The following is a 13,387-nucleotide window of genomic DNA, read 5'->3' as shown; positions in this document are numbered from 1 at the left end:
AGTTAACTAGCTTAAAGCTAGTTAAAACTGGCATAGGGGATTTCTTATTCATAAAACAGCATTTAAGCACCAGCTAGCCATTTGGTTAACTGCTAACAAGCTAGCAAACACTTGAAATAAGGGGAAGTTTTTATTTATATCATTTTCACTTTCTCACAGATGTCTTTAACAGTAGCCAAACCTACAACAATATACCGTTACCACAAGAATTAAAGTTTTATCATTATTATTATTATTATTATTATTATTATTATTATTATTATTATTTAATTACTACAGTAAGTTATACTAGCTAGCTAGCAGAAGGCAGGTTTATAAGCTAAATGTTTTTAAACACCACATTAATTCAATTCAGTTTTATTTGCATAGTGCTTTTAATAATGGTCATTGTCCCAAAGCATCTTTACAAAATTAAATAGATTACAAATATAACTTTACATTTATAAATCAGTCCCTTCCTATACGTTTATCCCTAATAAACAAGCCAGTGGTGACAGTGTGAAGGAAAAACTCCCTGAGTTATTATGAGGAAGAACCTTGAGGGGAACCAGATTAAAAATAGAACCCATCTTTATGAGTAACAAATATCTATTCATCATATTTTCATCATTGTTGAGGTTATCAACTGTTCACTGAAGGATGCTTGAATGAAAAAACTGTTCATGGTGATTGTAGTACTAAGCTATTGTAGCAGTTACTTTATATTAAATACATTCCAAATATATCTTCATGGTTCTTGAGTTTAACCCTCCACAGTAACCTCTTGAATCTTAGACGTTTAAGTTTCCATTTCCGTTTATGTGGAAACATCTTCAGAAGCAGTTTCAATCCAATTAATTTTAATTTGTTTAGTGATTTTCACAACCATTGTCCCAAAGCAGCTTTACACAGATAAAGTGGCAATATAGGAAAGCACAAGTTTGTTCCTTGTAATTGTAAGTTATTTCGTAAAGCTTGACTGTGAGCTTTTAAAAAAAAATATATATATATTTTTAATAAATTCAGTCGATTAAGAAGAAGAGCAAAAACGAATGAAATGTCTACTTTAAAGACTATAATGTCTATACACTGACACAGCATTCCTCATTTTTAAATCAAAATGTAATTAAGGATGATGGTCGGTAGTGTCACCAACCCCTTTCAATGGAAAATAAACTAATGCTGGTAGAAAAGTCTCTTGGTGACCTTATAAACTAATTAAAATATTTATTGTACTGTCATATCATTTGTCTAAACCATACTGCATGTAGAAATAACAAAAGCATAGATTAAAATGTATTTTTGTATTAGAAAGTACAAAAATAACTATTTACAAAATATATATTTAAATTATTTTCTGAGAAATAATCAGCAATCATAAGTAGCCATTAAATAGTAAGGAAATATTTGCACATGAAATTACGCACTTTTACTATGGTAAATTTACTATGGTAAATATCTCCAATAAGAACAAAAATGTGTGCAAACAAGATAAACACAGGTTATCAGGGATTAGTCATTGGCATATATGGTTGTCATTGAAAGGCAGTTCGCTGATCAGGGATTAGTCCTAGGGAAATGGTCATTAGTGATTGGTTGCGATAAATGGTCATTAATGATTGGATGGAATAAATGGTCATTAATTATTGTTTGAGCTAAATGGTCATCAGTGATTGGTCTGGTTAAATGGTCATCAGTGATTGGTTGAGGTAAATAGTCATCAGTGATTGGTTGAGATAAATGGTCATTAGTGATTGGATGGGATTAATGGTAATCAGTGATTGGTTGGGTTAAATGGTCATCAGTGATTGGTTGAGATAAATGGTCATCAGTGATTGGATGGGATAAATGGTCATTAATGATTGTTTGAAATAAATGGTCATCACTGATTGGTTGGGATAAACGTCATCAGTAAATAGATGGGATTAATGGTCATCAGTAATTGGTTGAGATAAATGGTCATCAGTGATTGGTCGGGTTCAGTGGTCATTATTGATTGGTTGAGATAAATGGTCATCAGTGATTGGCTGGGATAAATGGTCATCATTGATTGGATGGGATAAATGGTCATCATTGATTGGATGAGATAAATGGTCATCAGTGATTGGATGGGATAAATGGTCATCAGTGATTGGATGGGATAAATGGTCATCAGTGATTGGATGGGATAAATGGTCATCAGTGATTGGCTGGGATAAATAGTAATCAGTGATTGGCTGGGATAAATGGTCATCAGTGATTGGCTGGGATAAATGGTCTTCAGTTATCGGCTGTTAAAAATTTAGCGTGCAAAACAAAACTTCAGGATTACACACTAGTGGTGAGTCAACTAAGCCTAATTCTTTATTAAAAGCAATAATAAGAAACCACACACAATTTTACAAACTGATCTTATTTTATTCATAACACTGAAAAGAACATCACACTGAGGTAAGTTAAGTAATCCAACAATGTGGAGTTTTTTCCTGCAGTCTCACACCAAACAACAAAATCCTGTTCCCATCAAAATCACAGTTTACTTAAGAGTCAGATTCATCAAACCTTTCTTTCCAAAACATAGCATTGTTTTTTTTTGTTTTTTTTAGTCCATCGAGATGCAAAACTCCAAACTTGCAAATATTTTGACTGAAATAAATTAAAAAGCACCCCCTGAAAATGAACATTCTTTTATGGTGTGTTTTTTTCTTTGAATGTTTCAATGCATTCTGAGTGCTACTATTCCTGCTGATGAGCCTTGGCATGATAGTTTATGAGTGGGAGAAGTCCTATGGCCCACAGAGAAAGGACAGTGGTCAGAGGATGGTTTCCCTGCACACACTGATGAGGCTTTTGGGTCGTTGAGGGAGGTCATGACCCGGGTCACCAATAGCATCCGTTTCGTCCAAAACCCAAGGTTTATTACACCGGCGCAAGGATGGAGAACTCAGCGCCCCGCAGCTCTGTAGATGCAGATCATCATGAATGCTTTTTCTGAGGCTGCTTGTGATTGGCTGCGAGTGTGACATCATCTGTGACACAAAGAGTTTAACAAATGACCCAGAGCAATGAATCTCTAGCAATTCCATTTTATAGTTCCTGACTTAATATAGAGTTTAGGTTTTAGGTTTAGAAAATTTGAACAAAAAAGTCTTCCAAGTTGCTCCTGAAGGCCTTTTACTTGCTGGGTGTCTGTTCAAACAGTTTGCAAATTTTTTTTAAAACAAATGTCTGTAAAATCCACATAAATATGAGAGTGAATCTGAGTTTTCATTATTTACAGCCATACAAAAATGTTATGACTACACTTTGAAACTGGTCAGAGTTGCAGTTTAATGGCACTTTTCGTAATTCAATTTAAAAACCTTTATAAAACAATCTGTCCAAACAGCAAAGTAGCTTTTTCAAGTACTTTTACTTTATCTGAGTATTTTCATTTTGGGGAAATTTTTAAACAACTTTTTTTTTTTTTTACTCCACTACATTTCAGAAAAACATGGATTTCCTCGCTAGTTTGAAGTGAATCCATCAACTGTTTTAAATAAGAACCTGTTACAAGGCTATATCCACAACCTCAATGTTCTGATGAAAGTTTGGGTGGAGTATGTGTTCTCTCACCGTGTGTCTGTACATATGCTACATATTTATCTGCACTATTTGCATGATTGCTACTTTTTGCACTTCTGGTAGATGCCATCTATCTATCAATCTATCAATCTATCTATCTATCTATCTATCTATCTATCTATCTATCTATCTATCTATCTATCTATCTATCTATCTATCTATCTATAAAAGCAGGTACTTTTTTATTGTACTCCAGAAGTAATGTTTGAGGAGTACTTTGCAGGGGATTTGCACGTATACTGTATATATGTACAGGAATTTTTATTAAAGAATTTCAATCGCCAAGAATACACCAAGTTTTCACCTTAAATAATTTTTAGTTATCTTCTAAACAACTAATCCAGACTGGCTTTCAATATATACAAGCTCTGTAGCATGAGCCATGGAGAATTGTATGTTGAAACTGTATTACTGTTATGACTTTTGTTATAGAATGCTCTAGCGTTGCATTGCTGAATTCTCCATTTTGATTGGGCAGACGGCATTAATTAATTCATAAATTAATTTTTAATAGCAGCAACTCTGACAGGTTTATATTAATGCACTCGTTCAAACATGTAGTTGATTTTATTATAAGAACTTAATAACTTGTTTCATGAAGCTTCCACAACTTTAAATACAACCATAAACAGATAAAAAGTATAATGTGTCATTCTTTCATAAAAAAAAAAATCATTAGCAAATTGATGTGGTATAAGAAAAACACACTCAGGACCTTTTAAATAAAGAATCCAACCTCATGGTAACCCATTTTTAATTATTTCCCCTATAACAGCACCTCCTTCAAATGCTTTATTGCTTTGATTTTTTTTTTCTCTCTCACCTGATCAAGGATACTGGCGCTGAACATGGCCTCTTCCATGTGTTTCTCATCCGATTTGATAACACACTTGATGCTGTTGACTACCTGCTGCACATTGGGAGGCAGGCTGCAGCTGGAGTGCTCGAGGAACCGAGCCACCAGGATCTTAGTGTCTTTGTAGGTTTGGAGGTCGACTAACGAGTGAGGGCGTTCGCTGGAGGCAGGGTGCAGAGTGCGGTTTTTCAGACGGAGTTCCGCTTTCCCGCAATCCTTCTGCTTCTTCACACCACGGCTGATGTGTTTGGTGCACTGGGATGGCATGCTGCCTGAAAGCTCCATGAATGCTGTGAAGGTGAAATGCCAGTTCTAACTTTCATCGCATACAAATAACAGAATGAAGCATCACTACTATCTATTAAGGTGTGAAAAGTTAATTCTGCATGAATTATACTAGAGAAGAAGATATTAGCATAAATTCACTACAGTACTGAGGATTGATGTGCAGTACGGTCTGGTAGGAAGAAAATATTCTAACTGTGATGACAGATGTTTGCAAATTAGATGATTGTACATTATAATACACAATGATTGTTCATTTTCAGCTCCACCCAGGTGGTGATTTCTTACCTGCAGAAGTATAGCCACAGATGTCAGCTACAAAGAAATGCAAAAATAATGCATTAATTAAGGGAAAATATTTACACATAATCTAAACTGAAAAAAAGGCTAACATACGTCTATCTACAGAGTTACAGGAAATAGGGTCGCTGGTGGACCGCACAATTCTCGCTAGCTTGCGATACCGCCTGGCTCGGAGTGTACGTGCTGAGGTAGTGGAGGGATGTTGCACTGAGTTGGAAGAAGGTGACCAGACGCTGAAGCATAACCGAGCACCCCGTGATCGCCCCGAAGGAGAAGGTAAAGCACCAGAGTTGGAGGCACAAGGCTGGACTTCGGGTACTGGAGGAACAGGAAGTGACAGCTTCATGCTAACTCGTGCTCTTGACTCAGTTGAAGGCTGTGAGGTTATGGAGCTCTCGTCCCTCTCAGGTGCAACGACGTTCTCCATGGAGCGGGTGATGGAGTCCTGCATGACTGAGGACTCACTGAGGTCCAGGTTAGCGTGAGAACATGCATGAGAGTGAGTGCTGTGCTCAGGGTTGGTGCAGCTTGTACACAGTGCTGTGTACGGAGATAAATCAGAGCCCTGGACCTCCAGAGAGCACAGATCATCTGAGGAACAGCTCTGGTCAGGGACATCTGCTGACTCTGATACCATTAGGGACGCACTGTCCACTGATGCTGGGAGAATGAGACAAAACAGGTTCCAGTGTTAAGAGGATGTGTGTGTTTAAGCCAGATATGTATTTAATGTATGTATTGAGCCACAATTCTGTTTTAAGAAGCAACACATTTACTCCTTCATTCATTATGCAGGCAAAGGCCTTATAAATAAAAACAAACATAAATAAATAAATACCTGAACATTCATTATACTGTATTACATAAGGATTACCAGCATTGTGTTGTTGTTTTTTTTTTTTTTGTCAATTATTGTTTATAGAATTAGTCAGGAAAAAAGACATGGTTTTAAAGCAAATGATAGAAATCTAGTTTCCACAACATGGATAGAGCAAACAGGGGAGAAAGTGCAAGCGCAGAGAGAACTGTTTCTGCCATAAGATATATTGGAAAATTAGAAGAGGGGAAAAGGGGATTATGGTGTGGGTGATGTTGGTACCAGATGTCTGTTAGCTTGTTTCAGATCTTTGAGTGTTTTTGAGAAGTAGGCAAGGTAGAAATGCATCTCTATCTACACAGAGACCAGTTTAAAAAAATATTTTCCCTTTCTTCTTTTCCTTTTACTTCCCTTTGGTGCACATGTTGAGCTATTTTATGAGTTGCTCAGTAGCTCCTAGTTTTATAACCACAATGACTGTAAAAGACTGTAGAAAGAACATTATTTGTAATCTTACACTCCAGTGCTCATGTTAGTTCTCACTCTACAGTGTTCTGTATTGTTTAAAGACTCTCTTGATGTCACCCAAATGAGGATGGGTTCCCCTTTTGAGTCTGGTTCCTCTCAAGGTTTCTTCCTCATGACATCTAAGGGAGTTTTTCCTTGCCACAGTTGCCACGGCTGCTCATCAGGGATAAATGCACACTATTCACCTTGACTGTTGATTTCTATAAAGCTGCTTTAAGGACAATGTCTGTTGTGAAAAGCGCTATAGAAATAAACTTGACTTGACATAAATTCTATGTTATTGACAAAACTCAGGACAAACACTTTGTTGTGTTACTTCATAGTTATTAGTGATTCATTCTCACCCTGAGTGCTGAGGCCAGTGGTTGTGTTTCTCTCACACACGCTGGACTCGGTGGCCTGCTGCTCCAAACTCGTGGTGGCCTGCATCAAGCAAACAAAGCAACAGCTATACATCAATATCCAATCTATTAGAACAACCACAGAGACACAGAGAGGACCAAAATCTGAGTCAAAGTCTGGGTTGTTTACAAAGAATTGTAAGGTCTAACATGAAACTTTATTTATACTCTTTAGAGATACATCTTTGCTCACAGAGATACAAAAGTGTTGTAAATATATCCTTAAAGATGCTAGAGTTGTCTTAAAGATCCAAGTGATGTCTAACAGTCATGATCTTCTAATTACTGGTACTAAAGATTATCCCTCTAACAAAATCAAACAACATTTCCAAACATGTGCTTGGTTGATATTTATTGTACAAGATCATTTAAAAAAACAGAAATTTCCTTTATATTTTGCAACATTAAAAAAAGTTATCATTAAGGTCGCATTTTTGTAAAGTAATGATGTTTAGCTACAAAAGCTACACATTTACATTTATGGCAATTGGTAGACGCACTTATTCAGAGTGACTTACAACTGAGCAGGGGAGGGTTAAGGGCCTTGCTCAAGAGCACTGGCAGCTTGGGGGGTGGTGGGATTTAAACTCGTGACCTTCCGAAGCAATGCCTTAACCACTGAGCCACCACCGCTTCTGGTATGGCTGCTATGAAACCTGATCTCATGGGTAAATGTGAATCAGTAATGGCGATGTGCTTGAATGTTTTCTTTGAAATATCTTACAAATGAACTTTTTTACCACATTGAAATACATTTGGCTTCTGTTAGAAGTATTATCATGAATTGTCTTGGTCGTATTTTTTTACCTGAGAAGGGTGTCTGATACATTGAATTAGCTTCAACTAAAATTAATACTAAACATAATAACTTACTGAAATGGTCACATGAGCTATTTTTATAGATCTATTAATATATTTATATTATATTCTAATATATTCATATTTATTTATTCATTTATATTTACATAGATAATAAATTAAGTTAATTTCATTTAAAGTCTACAACATGTATCATATAATAAAGACATGAAATGTAGGCTTTCGTTCTTCTGATATATGAAATTTATCATTTGTTAAATTTTTTCCTGATTTTTTCCACCGGGATATGATTCACTAGTGGAAAAATGTATTTGGACACCAAACAAAAATTCTGCTATTTAGCTTGCAGAAGGACTGCTTATTTATTACTTATTTATATAAAGTATTATGTCAAACATAACAAATTTTCTCACGTGCTGATTTCTCCTCCAGCCCTTCAGGCTTCTAGAACCACCTGGAGAACATGCTTACATTCAGGAAGAGGAGGAGAAAAAGAACCTCCTACTGAAATCTCTGACAGCTGGCAACCCAACAGTGTTTAAAGCAGTGTTGCTCAGCCGGTGGGTCGTGACCCAAAAACAAATGTTTTGCGGATGCTTTCGAGTTTTTTTTCACTTCTTCTTTTTCTTCTTCTTTTTCTTCTTCTTTTTCTTCTTCTTCTTTTTCTTTCAGCTTCTCCCATTAGGGGTCAGCGGATCATCCGTCTCCACACCCACCTGTCCTCTACATCTGCCTCTTTCAAACCAACTACCTGCATGTCCTCCCTCACCACATCCATAAACCTCCTCCTTAGTCTTCCTCTTTTCCTCCTTCCTGCCGGCTCCATCCTCTACTAATATAGCACTGATTATGGTGAAGCATAAGTGTGACTCTGAATATATAAAATATGGATTTACATACATTAACAACAGCAAAGAATATGGAGCCAGCTGATGAGACATTAAAAGAAGTTGTCAACGTGATGAACCACACTAAACAAAGTGGCAACAACTCCCAGTGTTTTAAAAGACCAGGGTTCTGAGCACATACAGCTGTTTCACCTCAGAGTTCGTTGACTCTTGAGGGGAAAAGTGTCACAGTTATACAGAAGTGGGAAGTAATGAAGTACAAATACTTTGTTACTGTACTTAAGTAGATTTTTCTGGTATCAGTACTTTTTCAGTCAACTTTTTACTTCCACTCATAAAATTGTACACAAATATCTGTACTTTCTACTCCTCATTCCCTTATTTTTACTTTATTCAGTGACGTGATCAATATTTTTTCTTTTCATTGCACGTCATTTTCAGCCCATCAACCTAATTCTTGTCATCGCAGTTTTTTTAAACTACCACTGGTGTATCATTTCCTGACTCTCACGCACCACAGACGAAGGCTAATTTAACGAAGCTCACAATGAATAAGGCAGAAGGCAACAATAAGAATGGGGTTAACGTGGATGAGACAGAGGGAGTCAGTGATGTAAACGTGACTGAGAACAGAGACTCTCCTGATCACATGATCCTCATCATCTTTTCTCTGCTTGTCTTCTATATTGTGGATGTTCTGCCTGGCACTTAAGTGCATGTCAGAGCCCAAACTTATTTACTTTAACATGAGTGAAAATGTTTAGTCAGTACTTCAACTTTTACCAAAGTCTTTTAAAACATGAGTATTTGTACTACTTGAGTGAAGAAGGTGTGTACTTTCGGCACCTCTGCAGTTTTACAAACTGAACAGAAATTGCTGCATTTCTTGTGGAAAATAACTCTCCTTATGTTGAGCTATTTAACAGCTAAATATGGCTGGCAGGATCTCACTGATGTGTTCGAGCACTTCAACACGTTAAACGTGTCTATGCAAGGGAGGGGGGCACAATATTTCGTACAATCTGGCAAAGTGGCTGCGTTCAGAAAGAAGATAGCACTGAGCAAATCATGTTAGAAGTTAATGGAGTTACGATCCTTTGAAAAAGTCTACTATTAAGGATTTGCATGCACGTTTAATCATTCTTTACATTAATTATTAATCAGTTTATGTTAGTATTGTGTATTTTTCCATTTATATGTCATATGTCAAATTTTCAAAAAATTAGACTGCCTTAATGACCATTAGAAAAAGTGGTGAGAACCACTGGTTTAAAGGATAGTGACAAAACTGCATCACCAGGGGGCGATGTTGCCCTTCATTCCACCTTTCGGTTCACACGTACAAAAACAGTTTTGGGGTTCTACATGAAACCTTTAAAAGAGAACCCTTAATGTTCTGCTGATACTGTTTGTGACTGTTTAGTCTTTAAATAGCTGATTTCTTCATGGGCTTGTTTTTACAGTGTGATCTTTTCCGCCTTCTGTTTATGTAACAACACGTTAAGTGTGAGGTTAGAATGTGTTTCTTTATACTGTGTTTCCCAGGACACAAATCTATTTTAGTCCTGTACTGTATGTGTTGGCAGTCTTGCAGTGCTCGATTCCCAGGTAACAGGTTAACATTTTTTTTTTAGTTTTGGAACAAAATGGTGCTCATAAAGTCCCTCTATACACCCTGACTGATTCACCAACTCTAAACACCTTCGCTATTATTAGCTAGCACTGATCACTGAGGATAGATTTATTGACTGCAAGGAGAAACATGGCTGCTGCCAGCACATCTAAAGCACTGATAAAGAAAACAACAACCCTGAAAGAAAGAGCATGTGCTATTAGCTGAACTCATCATTAAGCAGGATTTAGGGTTTGTTTAGCTCTGTAGATTTTGGTGTGGTATATGAAAATAATCATTAATCTTCGAGCAGAAAATCGCATCTTTTTCCCCCCACTTATCTAAGTGAATATAACACATTCGGTTTGTGACAGTGTTGTGCCCCATATGCCTGTTTTTACCTCCCATATGAATACACAAGGGCTCAAAGCCTAGCGCCTATCGCACCACAGACCCACTTTTCAGAAGCCATTAAAGTGCCTTGTGCTTTTGTGCTTTTTAAAGCTTTTTTTCACACTAGAGGTTTCCTTCTACAGACAAAGCAGCATTGTCTGGAGTGCCTTCTGTGCTGATATAGAAAAAAGGGGTCTCACATGACTCTTACCATAGCTCTAATAAAGTCTTACTAGCTGGTGTTTTTTTTTATAGTGGTACTAATATTTGATAAAAAAAATTTTTTTAGTTATTATTCAATATTTAATTAAACTTAAAAAAAATAATCACCAAAAACAGCTCACCATAATGGAAAAAACTTCCTACCCGAGTTAAAATGGAGGGCTTTTAAAACAATAAAGAATAAATCAAAATGAATGGCAGAAATGTTCACACTACTTTTATTTATATTTATATTTTTTTATTTTATATTTAAAAAAGGGGTTAGAAACCTTTTCTAGTCCTTGTATTTAAAGTAAAGGATTATAATTATTTTTCACTCAAATATGTAGATTTAAGTAAAATTAAAAAAGGTTGATTGTAAGTTAAACTTTATTCTTTGTAGTAACATTGACATTACGAAACATTAATATTGTAAAATATCGACATTTTATTTCAGGGTAAATTCTGCAATTTATTTAGATATATTGATAGAGTGTAGCAATTGTGGAAGAGACGTGATGAATTGCTGGATTTGTTCTTGTGCAACCTCTTCTTTCGTTAGTTTTCTGTATTGAATTGTCTTTGTTTGGCATTGGTCTTATTCTTGGGCATTGGTTTTGGTAAATGTAGTCTAAGTCTAAACTGAGAGTTTAAGGAGAAGTAATTCCATCATGATTCATGTGAACCATAGTCGTGGTGTTGGTGCAATTTACAAATGAAGCAGACGATGTGAATGAGTGAATTTTTACAGACTTCAATCTTATCTATAGTCCTAAAGTAATTGGGGTGGTTCATCTTAATACATACCAGTGAAAGTCTAAATCAAAACTAACACATTTTTTGACTAGCTATGAAGTGATTGGTCATGAGATAGAAAAATAAAAAAGCTTCACAGTACTGGAAGTTTTATTCAGCTTTGTAACCAGGATGAAAAGTTTTGTAGAGCTCTGCAGAAAATGTGCCTCATATAATATAACACAATTAGAAATGTGTACTACACCAAGTGTTGATTATTAATACTTTTTTATCCTTCTTTTTTTACATAAACTTCTGTGACTCAAATGCTGATTTATGAAAAAAAACATGACAATGACTTTAATTTAGATTGTTAAATAACTTAGTTGTTTCTACCTACAGAACTTTTTATTGGCGTAATTTCCAGACTATTAAGCGCACCCATATATAAGCCGCACCCACTGAATTTGCCAAATATTTTTATTTTGAACATAAATAAGCCGCACCTGTGTATAAGCAGCAATAATGTCTACACTGAAACTAATGAACTTTACACAGGCTTTAACGAAAGACAGTGTCTGTTACACGGTGTAACGGGTGAAATATGTTGCGCTTCCTTTAGGAGCATAGCAGTATTTTGGGAATAGCCTGCCGCCGCATTTTCTCCGGTATTACTGCGTGTGTTCAAGACCGAGGAATATGTCCTTATTATTTTCTGATGCTCATTTCTAAGTTTCTTTGACTAACCTGTAATGCTGTTGCCAAGAAAAATAAAAAAGCACGAGTTTTGGAAATCTGTCTGTGCTCATATGATTTCTGTTGTAACTGGAGTTAGTGAGCTCTCCCTTCACCCAGACTCAACGCCTTACAACGGCTTGTATCTAAACAGTAGCCTACCAAGAAAGTCATTGTTCACGGTCTTCCTTCCGTGGAAGTTTTTTCTCCCGATGCCGTGCAGCTCAGAACACAGGTGAGGTGCGTTTTTTTTCGTTTCCGTTCAGAAATTTCATTAGTCTAATGTTATGTCGCTCAGTTTTTTGGCTTAAAGTTTGTGAAACTGGAAAAAACCCAGGAAAAATCCATAAATTAGCCGCTTCGTTGTTTAAGCTGCGGGGTTCAAAACGTGGGAAAAAAGTAGCGGCTTCTAGTCCGAAAAATACGGTAGTCAACATTCAAAACATAATTTTCTCTTTTTTTTGTACAGTTTGCAAAATCTTCATTTTTACTAGTTTATCATTTATAAATTCATTATAATATTCATATAATAATTCATCATAGTCCATTCATTTGTATATTACACCATGGTACATGGTGACATGAAACATGTCCACTACATTTCTGTATCTTTCACCTGAATGCAAACTTTTCTTAAACAAAGAGTCATGGATTCAGATTGTTCATAACACTGTCCTAAAATAACCCACTGTCAAACCTAAATCATATTTATATTTAGAACAGAGAGTAAATCAATATTCCTGTCTGGATTTTTAAAAACACATCAATAAAGGAAAAGAACGTGAAGCTTGGATTGATTCCTGTGACACGCTTAATCACCAGCCACACACACAACGCTTCTTAATGCTTTCGTTACTCAATATTGCGTCCTCTGGGAGAAAATCAAACGAATTATTTTTCAGAATTGGCGTTCTTGCTTCTTTTTATTAGCACCGTGAAATTCCTCCTGACTGCTCAGCTTCGCTTCCGCTCCAGCACAAATTATAAACCACTGCAAGAGCCACTCTGATTATTTTTTCCCCTCTGCCATGAGTGTACGAGAAGAGCTCTTCAGTACGGCCTTGCGCAGATGAATGAGAGTAATTGAAAAGGACTAATGCTTTTGAAGGATTGCAAATCCCCAGGACAGCAGTCTCATAAACTGTACAAAGAACACTGGAATATCTGTGTGAACAAAAATGAAGTCATAAAATAGAATCGCTGATCGATTGCCAATTTGAGGGTTTGAGAGTTTGTGTCTGTGGCCCTCAAACAAATGAAACCGTCACCTGA

At 36.2% G+C, this 13,387-nt stretch overlaps 1 protein-coding gene across 1 annotated transcript in view; it reads right to left on the bottom strand.

Moving 5' to 3' along the window:
• Nucleotides 1–2,369: 2,369 nt before the first annotated feature.
• The window catches only part of fam189a1 (family with sequence similarity 189 member A1), a 147,432-nt gene continuing 136,414 nt past the window's right edge, over nt 2,370–13,387 (bottom strand). The window contains exons 8-12 of the mRNA XM_046841089.1: nt 6,716–6,794; nt 5,120–5,686; nt 5,012–5,038; nt 4,406–4,728; nt 2,370–2,987 (exon numbers count right to left, since the gene is read on the bottom strand). Of these exons, the coding sequence (XP_046697045.1) occupies nt 2,772–2,987; nt 4,406–4,728; nt 5,012–5,038; nt 5,120–5,686; nt 6,716–6,794 (1,212 nt within the window). The 3' untranslated portion in view covers nt 2,370–2,771. The remainder of the gene's footprint in view (nt 2,988–4,405; nt 4,729–5,011; nt 5,039–5,119; nt 5,687–6,715; nt 6,795–13,387) is intronic.

Source organism: Silurus meridionalis, chromosome 26, assembly GCF_014805685.1.
Source record: "Silurus meridionalis isolate SWU-2019-XX chromosome 26, ASM1480568v1, whole genome shotgun sequence".
Taxonomy (NCBI): Eukaryota; Metazoa; Chordata; class Actinopteri; order Siluriformes; family Siluridae; genus Silurus; species Silurus meridionalis.
This window is presented reverse-complemented; position numbering and strand designations above follow the sequence as displayed.